The 22,806-nt window shown below is 46.9% G+C and overlaps 1 protein-coding gene across 4 annotated transcripts in view; it reads left to right on the top strand.

Moving 5' to 3' along the window:
- TBC1D19 (TBC1 domain family member 19) overlaps window positions 1–22,806 on the top strand; it is a 316,278-nt gene that overhangs the window by 85,500 nt on the left and 207,972 nt on the right. For all 4 annotated transcript variants that reach the window (XM_073646430.1, XM_073646409.1, XM_073646399.1 and 1 more), the window contains 3 exons: window positions 13,528–13,602; window positions 17,107–17,170; window positions 18,970–19,016. In XM_073646430.1, the coding sequence (XP_073502531.1) occupies window positions 13,528–13,602; window positions 17,107–17,170; window positions 18,970–19,016 (186 nt within the window). The remainder of the gene's footprint in view (window positions 1–13,527; window positions 13,603–17,106; window positions 17,171–18,969; window positions 19,017–22,806) is intronic.

Below are 22,806 nucleotides of genomic sequence, written 5' to 3'. Positions count from 1 at the left end.
GACTGCCAGTGGTAACTTCCACTGCTGGAGTCTTAAGGTCAGCCCAACATTAGACGGTCAGGCTAAAAGTATAACAAGGTGTGTGCAAACTCAGGGTTGCAGCGGTGTCGGTTACCAAGATGGCAGACGGCACCAGGAGCAAGACCCTGCAGGAGGCTAATGCTACGGTCCGTGTGGCAGGAGGGGAGGACATTGTTACTCATGGCGAGGAGGAGTCCAGCCCGGGCACCTCAGGGAGCCAGTCCCCAGTATACGGTCCCGCAGTGGGCTGCCCACCACCTACCCAGCCCAGCCTGTCCAGATCACAAGCCCTTTTACAAGCGGCTATGGCAAGTCTCCAGTCTCATGGCGATGCCGTCTACAAAACCCTCCTGGCAGCATCAGAGAAGGCAGCGGAGGAGGAGCGCGAAGCTGCGGAGCGTGCAGAGCGGGCTGCAGAGCGCCGGGAGGCTGCGGAGCGTGCAGAGCGAGCTGCGGAGCGCCAGCACCAACTGGACCTGGCCCAGCGGGGGCTTCCGCTAGAGCAACCAACCCATCAGGAGACCAAGTCGTCCAAAGTCCGAGCTGAGGACTTCCCTCTACTGGAGAAGGATGGGGACCTGGACTCCTTTCTGGTGGCATTTGAACGGACCTGTCTTCAGCACCATCTGGCCCGGGATCAGTGGGCCAGATACCTGACCCCCCGTTTGAGGGGTAAGTCCCTGGATGCCTTGGGGGACTTACCTGCCGGGGAGGTACAGAACTACGACTGCATCAAGCGGGCCCTGATCCGGCAGTACAACCTCACTCCCGAGTCGTACCGCCAGAAGTTCCGGAGCCTGCTGCGTGGCCCCAAGGACACCTGGACCGATCATATGCGGGCGCTGTTGAGAGCCGCAGAGCACTGGACCTCGGGTCTAGCGCTTACTACCCGCCAGGAGGTCCAGGAACTGTTCGTCACGGAGCAGTTCTTGTGGAACTGCCCAGAGGACCTCCGACAGTTCCTCCGTGACCGAAAACCAACAGGGGCTTCTGCTACAGCCGCCCTGGCAGACGAGTATGCCAATAACAGGGCGCCTGAGCTGAAGAAGTCTGCCAGCAGCACCTGGAGAGGGGGTAAGCCCAGTCATGCCCCTGTTTCCCCGGCCCCTAGAACACAAGGGGTGTATCCCCCTGTTGCCCTCTCCAGGCAAGGACCAGACGTAAGACGTTGTCATCTATGCAACAAACCAGGACACTTTAGGGCTGAGTGTCCCCAGCGCCAAAAGACCCCATCCCAGTCCCAGAGAGCGCCCAATGTTTTGTGTGTGGGAGGGGGTGGTGGTAGGTCCCTGGACAACATCCAACCCGTCACCATAGGCCGTTCTGCGGTCATGGGACTGCGGGACACGGGCGCTGAACGAACACTGGTACGGCCTGAGGTGGTGTCCCCCCAGGACTTGGTACCAGGAAAGACTCTTTCCGTCTCCGGGGTTGGAGGCGTGGAGCCGGCACTTCCCGTTGCCATGGTGTATTTGGACTGGGGTGCCGGAAGGGGGATGCGGGAGGTGGGAGTAACGCCAAATATTCCCGCAAATGTTTTATTAGGGACCGACTTGGGGCGTCTAGTATCGCAGTATGTACCCTCTGAACCCCCAAGTTCGGCCCCCCAAGAGTGTATTGATTTGTCTGCTGCTAATGCCAACCATGTTGTATGTAGTGTGTGTCCTGCTGAGGAGGAGGGAGTGAAACCTGAGGGTAACACCTGCACAGACACAACACAAACAGGGTTAGTGAAAGCAGGTGGGGAGTGTGGGGATGCCCGCAGAGGTGCTCAGCCGGCGTGCCGTGACCTCTTGTCCTCCGGTGAGGGAGGGGGCGGGCAGGATTCTGTAGAGGGAAGCTCAGGGATGGAGAGGGGGGCAGCTACCGGCAGTGTAGGGCTCCCAGGGGTATCCAGGCTGCTGAGTATAGGCCCACTGCAGGGGGAGGAACAGGCCATGGGAGGTGGGGGTGTCCCAAGAGAGGAGCCGCCAGGTAAGACCCCAGGGCAGGAGTTCCCCACATCCGAGATGTCCAAAGGCCTAGGAAGCCTGCCTGATCGGGCGGCTTGGTCAGAAACAGAGGGGAAGCAGGCACTACCCACGGTCACAGCGGTCATAGCCGCTGTCACCAGGAGTGGGAGCGCCGGAGCCCAAGGAGCCTTGCAGAGGTCCGACGGCTTCCCCACTTCTGACCAAGTGTCTGCCGGGTCAGACAGCGGCCAGGTGACATGCCCGGAGGGGCTGACAGAGGATGTGGCAGTTTCGTCGATTCTGGCCACATCAAGTCAGGAATTTCAGGCTGCGTTGGAAGCAGACGACAGCCTGAAAGCTCTCAAGGAACAGGCGGCACAGCCTCCCATGGAGTCAGACTGCGAGCGGGTGGTCTGGGACCAGGGACGGCTGTACCGGGTAACGGTCCAGCAGGGTTCACCGGAGGCGTGGCCCAGGGACCGACAGTTAGTGGTACCCTATCCGTTCAGGGCGAAATTGTTGCGGATCGCACACGAGATTCCGATGGCCGGACACCTAGGGATCGCTAAAACCAAGGCCAGGATAGCTCAGCATTTCTACTGGCCTGGGATGGGAGCCGCGGTGGGTGCCTACTGCCGTTCGTGTGACACCTGTCAGAGGGTGGGGAAGGCGGGGCCGCGCCCCAAAGCCCCACTGGTAACTCTGCCAATCATCGAAGAGCCTTTCTCGAGGGTTGCTGTGGATCTTATTGGACCTCTGTCCACTCCCAGCCACTCCGGGAAATGCTTCATACTCACGGTAGTGGACTATGCCACCCGGTACCCGGAAGCGGTAGCTTTGTCGTCCATTCGGGCCGACAAGGTGGCTACCGCCTTACTGGAGATCTTCTCCAGAGTGGGTTTCCCCCAAGAAATGCTCACCGACCGAGGGACCCAGTTCATGTCGCGGCTGATGGAGTCCCTCTGTAAGCAAATGCAGGTGCAACATCTGGTGGCCAGCCCGTATCACCCACAGACTAATGGCCTGTGTGAGCGGTTCAATGGCACCTTAAAGCAGATGCTTAAGATGTTGGTCGACTCCCACGGGAGAGACTGGGAGCGTTACCTCCCACACCTCCTATTTGCTTACCGGGAGGTTCCGCAGGCCTCAACGGGGTTCTCCCCCTTTGAGCTCCTGTACGGGCGACGGGTACGGGGCCCCCTGGCTCTGGTGAAGGAAGCATGGGAACGGGATTTGGCCACCCCCGAGGTGTCGGTCATCGAGTATGTCGTGCGCCACCGGGACAGGATGATGGCCTTGGCAAAGCTGGTGCAGGACAATATGGCCCAGGCCCAGGCCGACCAGAAGCGGTGGTACGACCAGAATGCTTGTGAGAGGACCTACCAGGTGGGTCAAAAGGTGTGGGTACTGGTCCCCGTACCACAGAACAAGCTTCAGGCAGCCTGGGAAGGTCCCTACTTCGTGCACCAGAAACTCAATGCCGTCACCTATCTGGTCACCCTGGATCACGCCCGTGGAAGGAGGAAGGCCTTCCACGTGAACATGATGAAGGCTCATCATGAGCGGGAAGCGACTGCCCACCCAGTGTGCAACCTTCCCGAGGAAGGAGAGGTAGAAACCCTCCTGGATCTGCTCACCCAAGCCAAGGCGGGTGGGTCCATCGAGGATGTGGGGGTTGGCCACCAGCTCACGGAGGACCAACGGTCCCAGCTGGGGACCACCCTGCACCCCTTCCGGGGGCTGTTCAGCAGCCTGCCCGGAAGGACTGAGATGGCTGTCCACGACGTGGACACTGGCGATCACCCGCCGATCCGGCGTTCAGCATAACGGGTCTCTTTCGAGGTGCAGGGAAACATGCGCCAAGAGATAGACGAGATGCTGAAGCTGGGGGTGATCCAGGCATCCAGCAGCGCGTGGGCCTCGCCTGTAGTCCTCGTACCAAAGAAGGACCGAACTACACGGTTCTGCGTGGACTACCGGGGGCTCAACGCTGTAACGGCCACCGATGCGTTCCCCATACCACGCATCGATGACCTGCTCGATCGGATGGCCGGGGCTAAGTACCTGACCATCATGGATCTGAGCCGGGGGTACTGGCAGATTCCTCTGACCCCCGCGGCAAGGGAACGCTCTGCCTTTATCACCCCTTTTGGACTGTACGAGTCCACAGTGATGCCATTCGGCATGAAGAATGCCCCTGCCACTTTTCAGCGGATGGTCAATACGCTGCTTGAGGGACTTGAAGGGTACGCGGCTGCGTACTTGGACGATATTGCAGTCTTCAGTCCCACTTGGGAGGATCACCTAGAGCACCTGCGGCAGGTGCTCGGTCGGATCCACCGGGCAGGCTTGACCATCAAGCCGGAAAAGTGCCAGCTGGGCATGAGTGAGGTCCTCTACCTGGGTCACCGGGTAGGCGGGGGGGTTCTGAAGCCAGAACCGGGGAAAGTGGATGCCATCGCATCCTGGCCCACTCCTAGGACCAAAAAGCAGGTGATGTCCTTCTTGGGGACCGCCGGGTACTATAGGAGGTTCGTCCCACACTATAGCACCCTGGCCAAGCCCCTGACGGACCTCACCAAGAAGAAGCTGCCCGTCGCAGTCGACTGGACAGTCGCCTGCGAGACAGCTTTCGGGGCACTCAAGGCCGCCCTAAGTAGCTCCCCTGTACTGCAAGCTGCCGACTTCGACCGGCCGTTTGTGGTACAGACCGACGCCAGTGACTTTGGCCTCGGTGCTGTGCTAAGTCAGGTCAACACGACAGGCCAGGAACATCCTGTCTTGTACCTGAGCAGGAAGCTACTGCCCCGGGAGGTGGCTTACTCCACGGTGGAAAAAGAATGCCTGGCAATTGTATGGGCCCTGCAGCGTCTGCAGCCCTACTTGTACGGGAGCCATTTCACCGTGGAGACGGACCACAACCCCCTCAGCTGGTTACACACGGTCTCTGGGTCGAATGGCAGGTTGCTACGCTGGAGCCTCGCTCTCCAGCAGTACCACTTCTCCATTCGCCACAGAAGAGGCCGTGACCACGGTAACGCTGACGGGTTATCCCGGCAAGGGGAGGGTGCAGAAGGACGCACGGGGGAACACAGGAATGTGCTACCCCCTCGCGCCCTCGTATAGGGGGAGGTGTGATGAACCTGTAGCCGCCATCTTGGTAATGATAAATCATATCCAGGGATGGCCACACTTCAGCAGCCCCCACCCTTGGGACCTTCTGTTAAAACGTCAACTAAATAGTTTCCCCCCATCCAGGCTCCTGTAAGATAAGAAGCCTACTTAACACTTGAATGCTAGGAGCTTCAAAGACTTCGAGAGGAAACACAGCCAGCAGGGGGGGGTGCTTCGTCTATCTGTACCTGACCATTTGTCCCATAGGACTAGTTTCTTTGTCTGTCACAAGCATGGAGGCATAAGATATAGAAACATGAATAGTACACGCATGTTGCGTGGGATGGGCCAATAAAAAAATATCACGGCGTCCCGGAGCCATTGCGCACACAAGCCTCCGCGGTAGACGTTTGTACGTGCTCTGGAAGCCAAGATATAGCGCGGAGCCATTCCTGAGGACCGTATGGTATCATAATTGATATCAAAAGGTCGGTTACGGCGGCCCGAATCCATGGGAACCCCTGGGGGTATCATGAGACCATCCCAGAAGAAGTTATTGGGTTCCATAGAATTTGGGCTTCTGATCGAAGTTAGACCTGAGGGTGGAGACTGAGCCAGCTGACCTCACCAGCAGTGGGCGGGACGGGGCAGGTAAGATAGCAGGACAGACAAGAGACAAGTCAGTTTTTGACCCAAGAGTGGTGTGCTGAACATCTGAGCACCAGCTGAGGCCACCAAGGGGAGGAGCAGTTTGACCATGCGGTGGTAGGCCTCAGCCTGTAACAAAGAACCGTGCCTGCGACCGCAGAATCCTCTCCCTGCGTCACAAGAAAATCAAGAAACCGGTAACTGATATGCTGTGGTGATTCTGTGTGTTGTATTCCATTGTTGTATAGTTTAGCCTGACCTTATACCTGTGTATATTTAGTTGTATATCGTGTATCTAGTGTATTATTATAATCAATTACCTCAAGTAATTGTGGGCCTGCCTTTTATTCTGCATAACGAACGCACGTCCGTGTGAGCTCGGCTCAAGCCAAAAACGCTACCCAGGGTTGGTTCCTGACCCGATATAGGCCCATTCACGGACTGGGCGTATATCTAAAATAGGGACTGGTGGCAGCATACCAACTGGGGATTGGGGAAGGCTGGTAGTGACGGTCGGAGGTTCAGATATATATATTCCTGGCGCGGCCAAGGAAGATATATATACCGCCCTCACTACAGAGGGCCCCGATACCCAGTAGGTTACAGGACAGTCTCCCTGGCGACCGCTTATCCTAGGTGCAGTTCCTTGACTGACCTGAGGCTAAGAGGGCGCTAGCGAGTTGTGCTATGTAGTGACGTTACGGTTTAGTGACGTTGAAGGGATAACACACTACCGTGTTCCCTGCGCTGGTTGCAGCTTCCTGGCACTACTTTCTCTAGGTGCAGTACCTTGACTGACCTGAGAGGTAAGGGGGCGCCAGAGAGCTGCACCCACCGGCCGGCTTTCATCACATACCCTCTCACTAGTCTTATTTCCAGGGTTGAACCCCATTTCTGACCAGGTTTTCGTTAATGCATAGAAATAATCCTTAGGATCTTCCTCCTTCCCCTGCACTCTATCTTCTAGTGTAACTTGCTTTTCTGCTTGCCTGTCTTTACATGCTTTTACCAACGCTTTTACGTACAGAACCCCGGCTGCTGCATCAGTAGCCTCCGCCACATCAGGGCCCGTTCTATTGTCATATTGTTTATAAGTTTCGTCCGTCAGTCTGTCATACCGAGCTTCATCTGCCAATTTCCCCTTGATTACCCCTTGCAGATCTATTCTAGTGGCATGGTACGTATCCTGTATGGTGGTGATCATTCTAGCGAAACCCATAGGGGACTGGGACGGATCTGGCAGCTGGGAGATCAACGCCAACTGCTCTGAAGGACTCCATGGTCTATACATTAACATTGTGCGAGCTTCCTGACCTGGAACAACTGCGTCCCCCCCCCGCTGCTGCTGCTGCTCCCGGTGCTCCTGGCACAACTACCGTCCTCATTGGGAATAGACTAGCTTGGTGGGGTCTCGGTCCTCCACATGCCACACAGATGTCTACTGTCAAGGGGTTCTGCTGTCCACACCTGGGGCAAACCCAACAATTGGGTTCCTGAGAATTCTGGTACTGGGGTGTGGGTGAGCTGGGTGACGTCGGGAGCGGACAGAGAGAAAAATCTGTCATTCCGGTTTTTGTCAGTCTGTAACGTCCGTCTCCTAATTCTTCAATTTTTCCTTTAAAATGAGCACATGCATTCATCCATACATCTACTGTCTTCAACAGACCCTTATCTTTCAGCCATCCATGATAGCAGTTAAAGAAGGATTTCCATTTCTCTCCATTCATTTCTCCATTCTCATTCATTCCCGCTTTACACAATATTTTGTCAATTCCAATCAGTGCCTGTTTCCCTTCTCTGCGTACCACTAAGTCTTTGGCTATAATGCCTTCCTTGGCATTTTGGTTCCCCATTTTTTTGGTTCTCCTCACTTAGAGTAAACTCCTCAGTCACTTTGACAATGGTCACTTAGACAATGGGCCACAAAGGTTTCTGAACCACTCCACTACTAGCCTTCCAGGACTTATACGCCAACCAGAAAAACAGACCAAAAACAACGATCCCGATACACACCCACAACACAATCATCGGATCCATACTTTCATTCTTAAGTTTTTCCAAAGGATAGAAGGCAGAACTGACAATTTATCTGAGGGAATTCTACTGGTTCAAAGGGACCTGAGCCAGACAACAATCTGTGAATTACCTGGGGAGCCGACTGCTCTGGGGTGAGGGAGTCTCTTCTATGCAGTGATATAATTAGGTAGAATATAACAGTTATTCTTACCTCAGCGCTGTATATATCACCAACAGAGAGCTTCACTCGTCCCACGTCTCGGACCGGTCGAGCACCCCTGGGTAGATTAACTCAAGGTCCCTGTTCGAGGCGCCAGCTGTGGTCACTGCATTCTGCGTCTTCTATCCTTTGGATTACGAGCTCGGAGAGACTGAGACTCAGGACAGGATGTATGTCAAACAAACTCTAAACTTTATTACAAAGCATGGGTTTTATATCCACCCTGAAGGCAGGAAACGGATTTACCATATATGGTTTGATTATACAGTTTTAGCACACAAAGACTGATTTCTATTCTCGTGCTTGTGTTGAAACATTCAATCGGACACATTTGATTAGACACATTTAATCAGTTACATTCTGATGACTAGCAAGGACGCATTATTGATTCAAGAAGGAACATTCACTGCTGGTGTTATTTTGACCTAAAGTAACTTTCAGACTTATATAGCATAGATGGGGTCTTTGAATTTGAGGGGCCTCATCTTCTGCTATAACAGTACAAAGAATTAAAAAAAGATTTGAAGAGACTGGAGATGTGTTTGACAAGCCCAGGTCCGGCAGACCCTACAAGACAACTGCTCAGGAGGAACGTTTGTTGGTTAGAAAATCCAAAGCAAGTCCCTCTTCCACTGCATCAGAGCTCCAACAGGCCTGGTCACCTTAAGTCCCTGTGTCAACTAGAACAGTTTGTAGGATTCTGTCTCGAAATGGCCTCCATGGTTGAATCAGTGCCCAGAAGCCAGCACTAAACAAAAGGCAAATAAAAAAACTGTGTGGCATTTGCAAAGTCCCACAGCCTGCTAAACAGATGGACGCTGGAAAAGTGGCAGAAGGTGAATCTTCAGTAGAATTACACCACCTACTGGACCTACTGGAGCCCATATGGATCCAAAACACACCCAGAAGACAGTTAAATTTGGTGGTGGAAAGATCATGGTCTGGGGTTACATTCAGTATGGGAGTGTGCGAAACATTTTCAAGGTGGAAGGCAATATCAATAGCCTAAAATATCAAGAAGTATTAGCTATCTCTTACATTCCAAATCATAAAAGGGGTCAAATTCTGCAGCAGGATGGTGCTCCATCTCATACATCCATCTCTACAACAAAGTTCCTCCAGTCAAAAAAGATGAAGGTGCTCAAGGACTGGCCAGCCCTGTCACCAGACATGAACATCATTGAGCATGTTTGGGGTAGGATGAAAGAGGAAGCTTGGAAGACAAAACCAAAGAATCTAGATGAACTCTGGGAGGCATGTAAGACTGCATTCTCTGCTATTCCTGATGACTTCATTAATAAATTGTATGAATCATTGTTGAACCGCATGGATGCAGTCCTTCAAGCTCATGGAAGTCACACAAAACATTAAATATGACTCTAATAGCACCACAACTTCATTCACCAATGTTATGCAACGTATATTTGTATTTTAAGATAATTATTTGTTTGAATATCAAATTACTTTCTGTGGGCGAAAAAACTTTTGTCTTGCCAAAATATTTCAGCATTGATGCCAGTTTATTTTCTTAACCTAAACCAAATTTGGGAGGGTTTCAGCTTTCAAAAGAGTAATTTATAAAACCAATGGATGAATTTAACGTCAGGTTATAAGCTTTTATTTACATAACCTGGATAAGCGACATAACTTCTGTCAGGGGGTGTAGGCTGCGGTCAGTCGGCCATATGTTCTCTCATGCGAGAGAATCAGATCGATTATGCTAATTACACTCAGCTCAAACTCTGTGAGAGCTTGAGCTGAGTGTCATCTGAGTGTGATCCGATTCTCCGATCCAATTCGAGACTTGCAGTACAGGTGTGGAGAACTTAATTTCTCCATTGTCTCTGTCCACGTAAATTGGACAGATGTCATCCGAGTGCAGTCCATTGTTTTACACACACCCATAGACTTGTATGGGTGCGCTTGGTCCGATTCTAAGATGCACTCACAGCATGCTCAGATTGTGTTCTTATGCCGAATCGGCATCAGAAAAAAATCGCAGATCTGTACTGCCCCATAGTATAACATTGAGCCCAGTGCTATCCGATAAAACATCACATAGTGCTCAGCTGTGTTATTTGCTCATGTGAGCGAGCCCCTAGAAGCAGTTCTGACACGTAAAAGAAATAAAAATATTAATTAAGAATCACTAATATAACATATACAGTACAGTATATGAAGAGTCTGAATTTTTCTACTAAGATGATCAAACAGCCAAATAACAATAAATGTAGAGTCCAGTGGGTACAGGGTTAAAAAAAACACATTAACTGGAGAGGCTCAGCTAGAAGCAGCAATTGCTTCAGCAATATTAAAGTGTGCTGACAGGTCCTCTTTTCAAAGTTTTTTTTTTTTTTTACCATCTAGTAAAGTAACAGCTAGTATGTGCCATCACTTTATTATCGATGGGGGCCCAAATACCATCCCTCGACCAGAATTGCCCTGCTAACTACAGACCGGTCTCTAATCTTCCCTTTATCTCTAAACTCCTGGAACGCTTGGTCCACTCCCGTCTAATCCGCTATCTCTCAGACAACTCTCTTCTTGACCCTTTACAATCTGGTTTCACTCTTTACATTCTACTGAAACTGCCCTCACTAAAGTCTCTAATGATCTACTAACAGCTAAATCTAATGGTCACTGCTCCCTGCTGATTCTCCTGGATCTCTCTTCTGCATTTGACACTGTGGATCACCAGCTCCTCCTCACTTTGCTTTGCTCTATAGGCCTCAAGGACACCTTTCTCTCCTGATTCTCCTTCTGTCTCTCAGACCGCTCCTTCACTGTATCTTTTGCTGATACCTCTTCCTCTCCTCTTCCCCTTAATGTCGGGGTTCCTCAAGGATTAGTCCTAGGCCCCCTCCTTTTCTACTTGTACAACTCCCCTATTTCACAAACAAACAGTAGATACGAATTTCAGTACCATCGCTATGCTGATGACACCCAATTATGCACATCATCTCCTGACATCACCCCTGCATTACTCCAAAATACCAGTGATTGTTTTTCCGTCGTCTCTAACATTATGTCCTTCCTTTATCTAAACCTGAATCTGTCAAAAATTCCTTGTTCCCTCCCTCCACTAACCTACCTATATCCAATATTGCCATTTTCGTACGTGGCTCTACCATTACTCCCCAGCAACATGCCCGCTGTCTTAATGTCATATTTGATTTAGATTTTTCGATCACTCATTTGCTCATGTCACCTACACCTCAAAAACAACTCTAGAATTAGACTTTTTCTTACCTTGACTCTGCAAAAACTCTCACTGTCACTCTTATTCATTCTTGTCTGAACTATTGCAACTCTCTACTAATCGGTCTTCATCTTACTAAACTTTCCCTTCTCCAGTCTGTCCTAAATGCAGCAGCCAGGATCATATTCCTTTCCAACCGCTATACCGATGCCTTTACCCTGTGCCAGTCGTTGCACTGGTTGCCCATCTGCTACAGAGTTCAAAATAAGCTAATCCCTCTCACCCACAAAGCTATACACAGTTCAGCACCACCCTATATCTCCTCCCTCATCTCAATCTACCACCCTACCCGTGCCCTCCGTTCTGGTAATGACCTAAGACTTAACATCCTCAATAATCCGAACCTCCCATTGCTGTCTCCAAGACTTCTCGTGTGCTGCACCAATTCTTTGGAATGCACTACCCAGGTGTATTCAATTAATCCTCAATACCCACAGTTTTAAGGTGGCCTAAAAACGCATTTCTTTAGATTGGCCTATCGTATCACCTCACTAATCTAACTATTTCCGTTTTGCCCATACAAAATTTTCCAAAAATCTGGACCCTCGTGGGATCTGTTTACACACCCTCCAAGCACTTTATAGCCCCCTGTGTCCGTACACATACTGGCTGGTGACCGGTTCATACATCATTATGTGAATACTCTATTTATTACACAAGCACTTTTTACCATTCACCTTTCGTATCTCCCCTATTTCCTTATAGACTGTAAGCTGGTGAGCAGCGCGGGCCTCACTCCTCTTGGTATCTGTTGAATTATTTGTTATTCTGTAATGTCTTTATTGTCTGTATAAGTCCCCAGTGTAATGTAAATTGCTGTGAAATATGTTGGTGCTATAGAAATAAATTATTATGATAAATGGGGGGGTTACCGTGCTGTTTTACGTCTTTCCTCGCTTCTCCCTGCACAGTTGTGCCCCCCCCACCTGCTGTGCAGGGAGCTGCAGCACCTCTGTATTCAGGTAATTGACACCATGGTGCAGTGTCCTGCACAGTGAGCGGATGGGGTACCACTGTGCGAAGAAAGTTTAGAAGTTCTACATCAGCAATGTGTGGCTCGTTCGTTGTCTGAAAACCATTAGTCGTAAGTTATCTCTTATGCTTTTGGCCATGGAAGCCTTCAACAATCCGAAGAACAGGGCTCTGGATCCCGGGAGGTGAGCACTGCAGAATCCCATCTAGAGTAGAGCGGAGATGTGCATGCTCTACCTCCACTCAATTTATTGTGTAAGAGTCTGAAAGAAAAAGCTGTGCACAGCACACATGGGCAACTTTTCATTTGTTGAAAAACTTATTAAGTGATAACTAGTGATGAGCGCAAGTGCTCGTTACTCGATTTTTCAGAGGGTGCTCGGGTACGCACGGAGTATCGCGGGTGCTGGAGTGAGATGCTGAAGTCCCCGCTGCCGCATGTTTCACAGCTGTTAGATAGCCCCAAAACATCCGGGGATTGCCTGACAAACACTGGCAATCCCTGCATGTTTTGTGACTGTCTAACAGCCGTGGGGACTCGAACATCTCACCTCAGCACCCTCGATACTCTGTATATCCGAGCACTTGTGCTCATCACTAGTGATGACGTATTGTTATAAGCTGGGAATACTCTTTTATAGATAGCTATCTGTTCTATTAGAATACATTAGGGTCCCGACCTATCAAACTGTTTTGTCAGAATGGCATGAAATGTTGTATGATTGTTTCACAGCTCTCAGTTGTCATTTTTACACCAGTCCCAGCCAGCGTTTTGAAGGGGGAGCTTAGTCTAGAGGGGCATGGCTGACAAGTTCATCATAAGTTACACCACGAAAGTAAATTAAATTAAGCAGATATGTGCTCCGCTTTATGGTACATTTCTTGCAATGGCACATAGCCGCTGATAGATGTGATAAATACATTAAAAGACTTGCAACTCTTAAAGGAAACCTGACAGCTGATGCATGCTGCCTGTGGATTGGGAAGCATGTATCAGACACTGTAGACTAGTCAAAAAGGCTGATCCCTGACGGCTTCTCCCCGCCCACTCCCCTTGAGTGACAGGTCTCTCTCTATACACGCACGCAGGAGTGACCTGTCCCTCCAGGAGAGCAGGCGGGCAGCTTTTAAAATATGATTTTCTCTGAGACGCTGCAGTGTTTCAGAGTCAGACATACCTGGCTGATGTCATGCAGCCAGTGCCTGATACATGCTGCCCATGGGTCAGATTCCCTTTAATGAAATTGGCACATCTTTCTCCAGCGCCAGTGTAACATGCCAGTCTTGATAAATTGATGCCTTTATCTTTATTTTTCTTGTTTTAGGCAAGCTGGGAGAAGAGGATCCTGAAAAGTCTGAACAGTATGTGTACAGAGCTGAATATTCCTCTTGCGCGTAAGGTACTATGTCCGTCTGCTTTACTGCGAGGTGTGACGTCCTATGTTATAGTGAAGAATGATTGCTTATGTCTGTCATAAATGTCTACATGTCTTTACATGATCAGTCACTCTGCATACCCAACTCCTTGTTATGTGTGACATATTTCATTATGCTTTTATTGTATTAAAGTAAAATTTACCCTAAAGCCATTAATAATATTGTCTTCATTTTATTACTGTGCTTAAAGGGGCTGTTCCGCAATATAACATTAATCTACTATGTTAGATCACACAAAACATAATCATTTTTCCCTTTTGTGTTCAGATGTTGCAGTTATATTTTTTAATAGTGCCCCCTGTTCTTTCTTATTTTTTTTCTTCTTTCCACAACGTCCACCTAACGGGCGGGGAGCCACTGAACGGGTGCGATCAGGCACCCGTTCAATGGCTCCATTAGGGCTTACGTCTGATCCCCAACCCCCCCCCCTGCAAAACGGGATTCGGATGTAGGCGCAGATGGACCATAGACTATAATGGTGCCGACAGAGAGAATGTGCACCTTTCTCGGGATTATACCCCTACTGGAGGTTTACACTCAGACCTAGTAGACTGCATCTGAGTGTCTGCCTCCAGTAGGTGTGCACAGCTGAAAATGGTGCACGTCAGAGGGCACGTCCTGTCTGTCGGCACCATTATGGTTTATGGCCCCGTCAGTGCGTACGCCCGAATCTCGTTTTGTGGGATATTTGGAAGTAAGCCCCAATGGAGCCACTAACTGGGTGCCTGAACACAGTGTGAAAGGACCCTTATACATCAGTTTTGAATCCTACTAATGTATACATTGGACTTTGTTCATAAACTTTTTGAGGAGTTTTTTTGTGGAGGATCCATTCTAAATTCGACCTCAAAAACCTTTTAAAAAACACATGGCAAAATCTTTCCTATTCATTATTAAACCACTTTGCTGGTCTGATGGTCATATGTGGAGTTATTTTTAGTGTTTGTTTTTTAAGTGGTTTTGAAAAACACCTTGTGACCCTTGTCAGTGCAAAGTATGAGAACTGATTTGGCTAGATGAGAGGCTCTCTGAACTTAGACCTCAGTCCTGAGAGCCTCTCACCTAGCCAAATCAGTTCTCATACTTTGCACTGACGAGGGCCAACAGCCCGAAACACCGTGTCTGCAAATTGAGATTCTGATTTGGCTTTTATCCTAAGTCATATTGCACGACTCGTTAAAGGGTTGATTGTGACTTATAGGATTGCTGCTTCCAATAGCTGGCGCTATAGAGTTCAAGTCCTCTTTTTCTCTGAAGAGGCAATTTGCATATTAAATTTCCCAGAGGAGCATTGCACGGCGAATAAGCCTCCTTACTTCGGCATGCCAGAGCCGGTGTATCACTCTCTACAAGGAGAAATGTCACCCCTTAGACCTCATTCCAAACTAGGTACAGTGACATCAAAATGCTGCAAAAATACGATCCAGGAAAGAAACTTCAAAAATTCTTAATAACCGCTTCAGGAAACATTTCAGGAAAAGAAAAGCTGTCCCCCAAAAAGAGCATTTTCTGAAGTGGTTTCCACTTGAAAAACGTGTCAATTTTTAATGCCTCAAATAACTCGGTGAGCACATGGGCTAAGGTGGTCATCCTGAGAGAGAATCCCAGTGACAGCAGGGGGCGCCATAATAAGCCTCTACCCGCAGGAGCATTTTTTTTTAAATTTCTCCAATTGAAAATTGTTTTGTGCTGCCTGATCTGATGGAGGAAATTATTATTTAACTGTAGGACAATCCCTTTAAAAAAACAACAAAAAAACTATGTATTTAGACTGGTGAATAGGAGCTTACAAGTAAAATATCTATTATTTGAAGAATCCACCATTGTATAAATATAGAAGCTATAGATAAAATTCCCTTGTATGCGGCTGTTATCTTCCCTGCTGAGTTATCAGAGCTTGATGACTCTGTCCTGCATCAGCTCCCGCTCAACATGACAGCCATTCCTGTCTGTGATCTGTTCTTGCTCAGGCCCTACATGTGGTCCCTGATACCAACTATATTAATATTCTAACTACACATGAGTACCACTGCTGCGGGGACCAGGCTGCAAATTTGCCATAAAGTAATTTTTTCTTTTTTATTTACAGGAGCATCTCACTAAATTAGAATATCATCAAAAAGTTAATCTATTTCAGTTCTTCAATATAAAAAGTGAAACTCCTATATTATATAGAGTCATTACAAACAGAGCGATCTATTTCAAGTGTTTATTTCTGTTAATGTTGATGATTATGGCTTACAGCCAATGAAAACACAAAAGTCATTATCTCAGTAAATTAGAATACTTTATAACAACAGCTTGAAAAATGTTTTTAAAATCAGAAATGTTGGCCTACTGAAATGTATGTTCAGTAAATGCACTCAATACTTGGTCGGGGCTCCTTTTGCATCAGTTACTGCATCAATGTGGCGTGGCATGGAGGCGATCAGCCTGTGGCACTGCTGAGGTGTTATGGAAGCCCAGGTTACTTTGATAGCAGCCTTCAGCTCGTCTGCATTGTTGGGTCTGGTGTCTCTCATCTTCCTCTTGACAATACCCCATAGATTCTCTATGGGGTTAAGGTCAGGCGAGTTTGCTGGCCAATCAAGCACAGTGATACTGTTGTGTGTAAACCAGGTATCGGTACTTTTGGCAGGGTGGACAGGTGCCAAGTCCTGCTGGAGAATGACATTTCCATCTCCTAAAAGCTTGTCGGCAGAGGGAAGCATGAAGTGCTCTAAAATTTCCTGGTAGACGGCTGTGCTGACTTTGGTCTTGATAAAACACAGTGGACCTACACCAGCAGATGACATGGCTCCCCAAACCATCACTGATTGTGGAAACTTCACACTAGACCTCAAGCAGCTTGGATTGTGGCCTCTCCACTCTTCCTCCAAACTCTGAGACCTTGATTTCCAAATGAAAATTGGAACTCTGGGACCTTGTGGAGAGTGTCAGTGACTGCCTTCTGGACATCTGTCAAGCCAGCAGTCTTCCCCATAATTGTGGAGCCTACTGAAACAGACTAAGGGACCTTTTTAAACTCTTAGGAAGCCTTTGCAGGTGTTTTTTGCTAATTATTCCAATTTACTGAGATAATGACTTTTGTGTTTTCATTGGCTGTAAGCCATAATCATCAACATTAACAGAAATAAACACTTGAAAAAGATCACTCTGTTTGTAATGACTCTATATAATATAGGAGTTTACATTTTTGTATTGAAGAACTGAAATAAATTTATTTGTTGATGATATCCTAATTTAGTGAGATTCACCTGTATGTGCAGTGACGGGAGATTTTCATAACACGTCAGACAAATAACTTGTACATTTTAGGTGTCGCCTCTTGGTCTCTATTACTGTGCATATCACGTGCCCACAGTCTGCCTACAATGGACAGTAATGATGGCACCTAGCAGGAAGTTGATCTTTTACAATGGGTCACTTCTTATTTTAGTTCAACCTGACTATCATTTGCATTTCAGAGGCCGGCGGCCGAGCAGAAAGAGCTGCTGAACAAGTGGAATGAAATGGGAACAGATGAGCCAGGTACAGCTACTAATAAAGAGCCGGCACTTGTTTTTTTGATTGTTTGAGACCTAATCTGATAGATTTATATAACTGAGTCGCATGCCAGCATCTGTGTATATGTGTGTGTGTGTGTGTGTGTGTGTGTGTGTGTGTGTATATATATATATATATTGTATGTATGTATATGTATTATATATAGAACCAGCGCTATTCACCAGTGTTTCACAAACTCCAATCCTCATGGCCCCCAACAGGTCATGTTTTCAGGATCTCCTTAGTATTGCACAAGTGGTGGAAGTATCATTAAGGCATCAGGAATTCTCTCACCTGTGCAACACTATTGAAATCCTAAAAAAGTGTCCTGTTGGGGGCCGTGAGGACTGGAGTTTAGGAAACGCTGATATACACAATCTAGTATATACAACTTATAAATAATTAAGTATGTAGAACCTACAACATACAGTACTGGTCAAAACCCCCATACCTCTTTTTACTCTGACAGCTTTACACCCCCTTAGCTTTCTTTCTAGAAGGTTCCTAAGGTAGTCACCTGGGATGGCTTCCAGTAGTCTTGAATTAAGTTCCCATAGGCGCTGAGCACTTGTTGGCTGCTTTGCTTTAACTCTGTGTCCAACTTATCCCAAACCATCTCAATTCAGTTGAGGTTGGGTGGTTTAGTACTAAAAATCTCATCCATTTGTGTTCCTTTGTGGTTTTGCTGCCTTCAGTCTGAGTGCACATTTCAATGAGAACAAGGAAAACCATTGCATGAACAGATGTGTCCAAACTTTTGACCAGTAATGTATAAATAAGCTAGTATATAGAACCATCACTAGACAACATATAACTAACCAATTAGATTATATGGATAGATAGATAGATAGATAGATAGATGGGAAAAGAGCAGCCAGTAATCAATGGACGGTCTGCAGTGTTCTGCCAGGTGCATGGCTGATATATATCTGGCTGCTGCCCGGGTGTATTTCTGCTGATCGGTTGGGGTGTTGGATGCTGGACCTGGATTCATTGATCTCATGTTGATGATACATGCGATGGATAGGTCATTGATAGTTGAGTCCCGAACAACCCCTTTAATATTTTGTGCATCTCCTAGGATTGAGATTGAGATTGAGTCTTTTCTTTCTAACAATTTACCTTATGTCCAATATCTAGAATTAGCAATTGATTTTGTGTATGGGATGCCTCGTCCTCAATTTTAAAGGACATCGTTAAAGGTTTTTGCTATGTAATCTGAAGACAGCAGGAGATAGAGGCTGAGACACAGAATTCAGGGATGTGTCACTTGTCAAAGTGCGCGCTGCTATTTACTAACTGTGAAGGATTTATCACTAAGAGATTACATTGCCTGACTACACTAGTCCGGCAACGCCCCCTCTTGTGATTGGCTGCTCACTGTCTATGGACTTTGCATATACAGAGTCTGGTGTGGGCGGGGTTAGCTGTGGTGTGGGCGGGGTTAGCTTTCTCAGCCCTGCTTCACTCTAAATATAAAAGCTCTGTGTGAGAACGGCTGCAACCAGTAAACTAAGTGATACATCATTGGACTCAGCTTCTCTTTGCCTACATTACGCTGCTCTCAAATGAGGTAGCAAAAATTTGCTGACAGATTCCCTTTAAGTCTTATCATATAACGTAACTAATAAAGCGGTTCTAATTTTCTCAATATTGATCTGGTGTACAGTTTGTTTGTAGGATGAGTTGGCTTTATACAAAGTGTGGCTATGATTTTGCTGTTTATGTGTGTATTCATGCTCATAGCTTATTTAATTTTTGCATTGAATGTTCTTGTCCCCTAGACTTGAGTCTCTTTAGACCGGTTTATGCACCTAAGGATTTTCTTGAGGTATGTAGATACTATTAATGTTTAGATTGCTCGTTGTAGCTGCTGACTACACACTTCCTTTTATCATCATTTTCAAAGTCCGTTTTTTTAGACTTTTTCCTTGGACTTCAAGAACTGGCAGCACATTATTGGTTGTTTCTCTGATAACGTGCTTTTCTAGTCACCAGTCATAGGTGGTAAATTACTGGACGGTAAATTAATCTCCTCCAAACCTGGTACCCACCAGTAGGGCAGCCTATGTTTGTGCTAGATCCATGACAGTTGCTATTTCTTTACAGCCTATTCCAAGGAAAAAAATTAATGCTGGGCAACCCCTTTAAATATTTCTTCTCTATATAATTTTTATATAACTTTTAAAGACCATAAAAGTTAAACTTTCATAGGAACTTGAAAGATGTGTTTAAGACTTCCCCCAAAAACCATGTCATTGTAAAAGTTTTCTTTCATCATGTTAGGTTTATTTTATTACATTGATCAGCCAATATCACTGCTCAAAAAAATAAAGGGAACACTTAAACAGCAGAATATAACTCCAAGTAAATCAAACTTCTGTGAAATCAAACTGTCCACTTAGGAAGCAACACTGATTGACAATCAATTTCACATGCTGTTGTGCAAATGGAATAGACAATAGATGGAAATTATTGGCAATTATCAAGACACACTCAATAAAGGAGTGGTTCTGCAGTTGGGGACCACAGACCACATCTCAGTACCAATGCTTTCTGGCTGATGTTTTGGTCACTTTTGAATGTTGGTTGTGCTTTCACACTCGTGGTAGCATGAGACGGACTCTACAACCCACAGAAGTTGCTCAGAAAGTGCAGCTCATCCAGGATGGCACATCAATGCGAGCTGTGGCAAGAAGGTTTGCTGTGTCTGTCAGCGTAGTGTCCAGAGGTTGGAGGCGATACCAGGAGACAGGCCAGTACACCAGGAGACTTGGAGGGGGCCGAAGGAGGGCAACAACCCAGCAGCAGGACCGCTACCTCCGCCTTTGTGCAAGGAGGAACAGGAGGAGCACTGCCAGAGCCCTGCAAAATGACCTCCAGCAGGCCACAAATGTACATGTGTCTGCACAAACGGTTAGAAACCGATTCCATAAGGGTGGTATGAGGGCCCGACGTCCCCAGATGGGGTTTTGCCACAGAACACCAGGATTGGCAAAGTGGCCAGTGGCGCCCTGTGCTCTTCACAGATGAAAGCAGGTTCACATTGATAACATGTGACAGACGTGACTAAGTCTGGAGAGCGATCTGCTGCCTGCAACATCCTTCAGCATGACCGGTTTGGCAGTGGCTCAGTAATGGTGTGGGGTGGCATTTCTTTGGAGGGCCGCACAGCCCTCCATGTGCTCGCCAGAGGTAGCCTGACTTCCATTAGGTACCGAGATGAGATCCTCAGACCCCTTGTGAGACCATATGCTGGTGCGGTTGGCCCTGGGTTCCTCCTAATGCAGGACAATGCCAGACCTCATGTGGCTGGAGTGTGTCAGCAGTTCCTGCAAGATGAAGGCATTGAAGCTATAGACTAGCCCGCCCGTTCCCCAGACCTGAATCTGATTGAGCACGTCTGGGACATCATGTCTCGCTCGATCCACCAACGTCACGTTGCACCACAGACTGTCCAGGAGTTGGCGGATGCTTTATTCCAGGTCTGGGAGGAGATCCCACAGGAGACCATCCGCAACCTCATCAGGAGCATGCCCAGGCATTGTAGGGAGGTCATACAGGCACGTGGAGGCCACACAATACTGAGCCTCATTTTGTCTTGTTTTAAGGACATTACATCAAAGTTGGATCAGCCTGTAGTGTGTTTTTCCACTTTAATTTTGGGGGTGACTCCAAATCCAGGCCTCCATTGGTTAATAAATTTGATTTCCATTGATGATTTTTGTGTGATTTTGTTGTCAGCACATTCAACTTTGTACAGAACAAAGTATTCAATGAGAATATTTCATTCATTCAGATCTAGGATGTGTTATTTGAGTGTTCCCTTTATTTTTTTGAGCAGTGTACATACACCAGGACATGTGTATGAACAAAAGTTTTTTGTTTAGCACAGCATGAGCCAAAAAGGGTGCATTTTTTATTAGACATACTTATAAACTATTTGCACCAGAAAGAATAGTATTTTTCGAAATGCTCAACACTTTACTCTTGGAAGCTTGAAAATGGGCATGGTTTAGGATTGTCCAAGTTTGAGACATAATTTTGACAAATTTTTTGACAAAATATAACGGAAAAGACTGTTATACCGTATGCCACTTCCATAATGGGAAAAGTTTGACATAATTAGCATAACTTACCATTTATACTGAACAAGCATCCAAATAAAAGTTAGGGGGTTGTCCACTTTTTGGAGACAATTTTCTGTTTTTACTTGAATGCATGTAATTGGGACTAAAAATAATTTGTGAAATTGTTGTACCTTTTGCCTTTGATGTCCGTATAGTGAGCAATACTGTCTTGTATACTGAAATACACTATATACTGCAATTGCAAATTTATAAAATATATATATATGTGTGTATGTATGTGTGTGTATTATTCTCCCTCCTTTCCTCCCCTCCAAAAAAAATAAAAAATTACAAAATCAAAGCAAAAAAAACATTTAGTATCATCGTGTCCAAAAAAGTCTAATGTATTAAATATAAAGCTGCATGATGGATTAAAAAATATATATATAAAAGCACTTCCATTAAAATTTTCATCGGTTGAACACACTGACCTACACAGACAGAGGAGAGCCCCTGTGTAAAAAACACTACATGGGCTCCTTGGAGCCCAACAGCTCATCATAATGCCCACTTACCTCTTGGGCCCCTGTGCTGCTGCACAGGTTGCACCAATGATATGTCCGCCCCTGGCTAAACCTATGTGACTGTCTATGTAGTGTAGTGTAGCATATGTGTGTTAATATACGCTATGATCTCCGTCCTCGCCGGTTTCCAGCGCCGCTCCTGTCCTCTTCTTAGTCATGTGACTGAATTTCTGACTCTTTAGCTCACACCAGGGTTTATGTATGTGTCAGAAGTGGAAGCGCTATTGCATTGAAAGTCTACATTGTAAAAGCCACTTCCGGCTCAGGCATAAACCCCAGTGTGATCCGGAGAGTCAAAACGTCAGTCACATGACTTAGAAGAGGACTGGAATGGCGCTGAAAACCGGAGAAGACTGCAGTCGGTGAGTATGTTAATACACCTACACTACTTATACATTTATAAAAGTTTAACCCATAAAAATTGTAATAGCATTTATTTTCCTGTTGCAATAAACAATTGCTTAAGGAGGCTTATTCCCCTTTCACTCTATGCTCTGCTAAGACACTTGGAGGTCAGTGAGATATCTGGCTGACAGCTACAGTATCTTATGTGTATGCCCACAGGTCACCAGGTTTCACATTACAAACTACAGACCTTATTACATTGACCTCTTAGACCTGAAGGCCATTAAAAAGACCATTTTATATGATCAGAGAAATAGAGCTTTCTGAGTCCAGGGCTATTCACTAGCTAAACCTAATTTCAATCCCCCCAGCCTCACTGGCTTGTGCTGAGCAGTGTGAGTTGAGCAGCAGGGGATGACGACACTTAGGAGCTCAGTGGGCACAGATTGAGTTTAGCTCATGAATATTCTGGAGTAATGAGCTCTGGCTCTAGCTGAACTCATAGAATGCTCTTTTAAAAGTGAATTTGTCGGCAGGATTTCACCCTCAACCTATTTATATGCACATGTAGCTTTTCCAAGCACAAGTCCAGCAATACCTTTACATGGCCAGTCCGTTGTTT

The sequence above is a fragment of the Phyllobates terribilis genome, unplaced genomic scaffold (assembly GCF_046119375.1).
Source record: "Phyllobates terribilis strain yellow unplaced genomic scaffold, ASM4611937v1 Scaffold_1__5_contigs__length_1240528914, whole genome shotgun sequence".
Lineage (NCBI taxonomy): Eukaryota > Metazoa > Chordata > Amphibia > Anura > Dendrobatidae > Phyllobates > Phyllobates terribilis.
The sequence above is the reverse complement of the archived record's forward strand: the minus strand, read 5'-3'. Positions and strand labels throughout refer to the sequence as shown.